Here is a 2,984-nt window from a genome sequence, read left to right as displayed (position 1 = left end):
AGAATATTCGGGTTAAGGGCATGAGTTATACGATTTTTAACTTTTAAGGGGCGTCAATATTTAAATGAGAAAAATTACTCTCAAGTATCAATAAGCATTTTTCTGTAACTGTGTGGGAAATTGCCCACACACTTCCCACACTGCCACACTTCCTGCTTGAGTTTCAGCCTTGCCTGCCACAATACTGACTACAGTGGGGAAGTACCCGTGTCTACTCAATATTCTCAAGTTAGATAATTAGATGCTAACTCTCTTCCCTAAACCTAGAGGGTCAATATATCTTATTTGAATGCTGAACTGTTTGGAAAAGTTCAAATTTTAATATCCGATTAAGAAATTAGATCAGATTTGGATTTAAGAAATGACATTCAAATGGATTTGGATTCAGATATGTATGAATATCTGATCAAATTTGGATTTGGATTCAGACTCTAATTCAATTTGGATCTGACTTAGTACTAAATAAATATCCTTCAGATTCAGTTTGGATCAAATTTAATATTAAATAAATATCCTATATCCAATGCTCTTATATTTTGAAAATTGATTAGATTTAGGATCTGGATATGAATGTAAAAATCTGATTTTGATCAGATTCGGATTGTGAAATGATGTTTTAAGTTTGGAGTCTGATATAATTTTTGTTTGTTGGTATTCAAATCTAAATATGTGAATATCCGAGGAAATGAATACAGTAGTTAATGGTACATTAAACTTTTATACGAACGACGGAGTAAAAACCAAAATTAAAGGAAAATCCAAAACCGCATATAAATTAAACCAACTATGTCGTCAGACCGACAAAAGTCACCATTACAAACGGTAGCAACAATAGCTCCGGTTTCACCAACACCGACAATGAAGACTCAAACACGCATGAAAAGCCACCAGTGCCAAAGCATCAACGGCGGCAACACGACTAAGCAACCAAACAAGAAAAATTCGACGCTAAAACAGCGAGAGGAAAAGCTGAACTTCACGAGAAGAAGAAAAGCACGGGGAGTTTAGCAATCAAAACCAGAGCTCTCAATTTTAGCCGCCTCCGGTGCCATAGCCCGTCTATCTGGTTCCGCCCGTGCCCATTGGGCCCGATCGGGCTGTCCCCAGTGTCACGTGCACACCGGACTTACCGTGTTCCGGCAAGGCCGAGCCCTCGCTTCCGCCGTGACCAGGGTGGTGGGCGGCATCCAATCGGGCTCTCTCCCTCTCTGCAGCATTCTCGATCCGCGCCTCCTGCTTATTGTGTTCCGCCTGGCTGATGCGGTCCTGTTTCTTGAGCTTCGCCTCCTCCTTCTCCGCCGGGTCGTGCGCCTTCGCCTTCTCTACCTGCCCATCAAAACGACCGATCAACCGTTCATTTATACATACAAAACTTGTTTAGAAAGTTAGTTTCCTATCGCCCAACCCGTGAACTTCTGAATCTGATCACCAGAAGTGGCCAGCTTTCGGAACCTTTCCTCCCAAAATTCGAGTATTTGTTTCGACGCAGAGGCACGGGAGCAATGAGGACACGACGAACAGAGAGGAGAGGAAATGATTCACTGTTTGCTTTAAAGGGGTTTTTGTTTTTCTGTTCCCATTCGAGTATATTTTTGTAACAGCATATATAGCTAGCGCCTTTGGAAATTCCATAAGCATAGCAGTTGCAACTATATTTTATTCATCAATAATAAGAGAAATTAAATGAATTTTATAAAAATTTGATCTCGATTTTGGTATTAACAAAATCAATTTTAGTTAATCAATTTGATTTTATTTCACGTACGGCCCTTCTCGGTTAAATGCAAGCTCAATAGTTCATTTGTTATATTGAAATTCAATGTTTCTCAATCACAAAATCATCAAATGAAAGAAATATGGAGCATAAATCTCTTGTGCTTCTTTGTTCGGTTCTTAATTAAAGACGAGAAAGGATACCTTCTCTTGTATAGTAGCCTTCGTCTTATCCATTCCAGCCTTAGCGGAAGCAGCAAGGTTCTCTGCCTTCTCCTTGGCAGAAGCAGCAGCATTCTTCGCAGCCTGCATTCTTCCTCGTCAAAAGATCACTTCCAAGGAACTTTAACGAAATCAAACTTCAGCAATTAAGGTGATAACAGAGTTCGTCGCAATGAAGGGAACACCTCCAATGGCAACGAGAAAGCCTGGAGTACCCTTTATAAAAAGGAGGAAACATATAAGGTGACCACCAAAAGGCCATAAGTACGCGTTGCTCGACAAGTGTGGGATTGTTTGACCATAGAAGGGAACTGCAAAGATCCGTTCCAAAAGGAAGATAAACAAGGCCCAGAAAATGACACGTACATCATCTCGGTGACTCAGGGTGAAAGGTCGTTAAGGCCTTGTGCCTTGAGGGATAACATAGGTGGTTAGATCTGTTTTGTCATCAATTTGATTTTCATGGATGCCATTCTCTATACTACAAACAATAGATGCGGGACATTGCAGTTGATGTGTGGATTCCAATCGAAAACAAAAAGAAATAGAAAGGCTTTGAGGTTTCTCCGCATGTTTCTAACTAACACGTCCAAAGGTATTAAGTTATGTCAGGCATAGGCATCTGATTTCTGAGACAATTAATTGAAATGGGTCCAAAAGGTGTGGTCACACTGAACTGAAAGAGAAGAATCATAGTTGATGACATTCTGTTGTAACATAATTATTCAAAGCAAATTATTTGATTTGTTTCGCTTTCTGTAGTTACGCAATTTTTCTTTTTCTTTTTTAGAGAGCATACCAGAATGTCCTTGTTCTCTCAAGAGAGATTGCTTATACATGTAGATGCCCCCCTTATGTATAATGAAATCAAGGAAAGCCTCTTCCTTCACTTTCTGCGTAAGGCAGTGTGTCTATTCTGTTATTACCTTGTTTACACTGTTCGGTTTTTGTCATAGTCATGTGGTGATATCATCCATCACGTTTGTTGCTCTGTGTACATGGTACCAAAGCCTGGTTCTGGTTCTTGGTATTCATAACATCTATCTGCT

General features: G+C 39.9%; 1 protein-coding gene across 1 annotated transcript; it reads right to left on the bottom strand.

Moving 5' to 3' along the window:
- Positions 1-771: 771 nt before the first annotated feature.
- LOC116268350 (11 kDa late embryogenesis abundant protein-like) lies at positions 772-2,134 on the bottom strand. Its single transcript, XM_031650032.2, has 2 exons — positions 1,918-2,134; positions 772-1,326 (listed from the first exon to the last, which is right to left on the bottom strand). The coding sequence occupies exons 1-2, from the start codon at positions 2,023-2,025 to the stop codon at positions 1,060-1,062; spliced, it is 375 nt and encodes a 124-aa protein (XP_031505892.1). The 5' UTR covers positions 2,026-2,134; the 3' UTR covers positions 772-1,059.
- Positions 2,135-2,984: the final 850 nt, after the last annotated feature.

This window comes from Nymphaea colorata, chromosome 1 (genome assembly GCF_008831285.2).
Source record: "Nymphaea colorata isolate Beijing-Zhang1983 chromosome 1, ASM883128v2, whole genome shotgun sequence".
In the NCBI taxonomy this organism is placed as follows: domain Eukaryota; kingdom Viridiplantae; phylum Streptophyta; class Magnoliopsida; order Nymphaeales; family Nymphaeaceae; genus Nymphaea; species Nymphaea colorata.
Note: the sequence above shows the minus strand (reverse complement) of the source record. Positions and strands in the feature narration are given on the sequence as shown.

What these genes read in the sequence shown, in the direction of transcription:
- LOC116268350 (XM_031650032.2), bottom strand. Translation starts at nt 2,025, where the DNA reads ATGCAGGCTGCGAAGAATGCTGCTGCTTCTGCCAAGGAGAAGGCAGAG. An exon ending in AGGCTACTATACAAGAGAAG is followed by an intron (nt 1,327 to 1,917) that starts GTATCCTTTCTC and finishes TTTGATGGGCAG; the next exon opens with GTAGAGAAGGCGAAGGCGCA.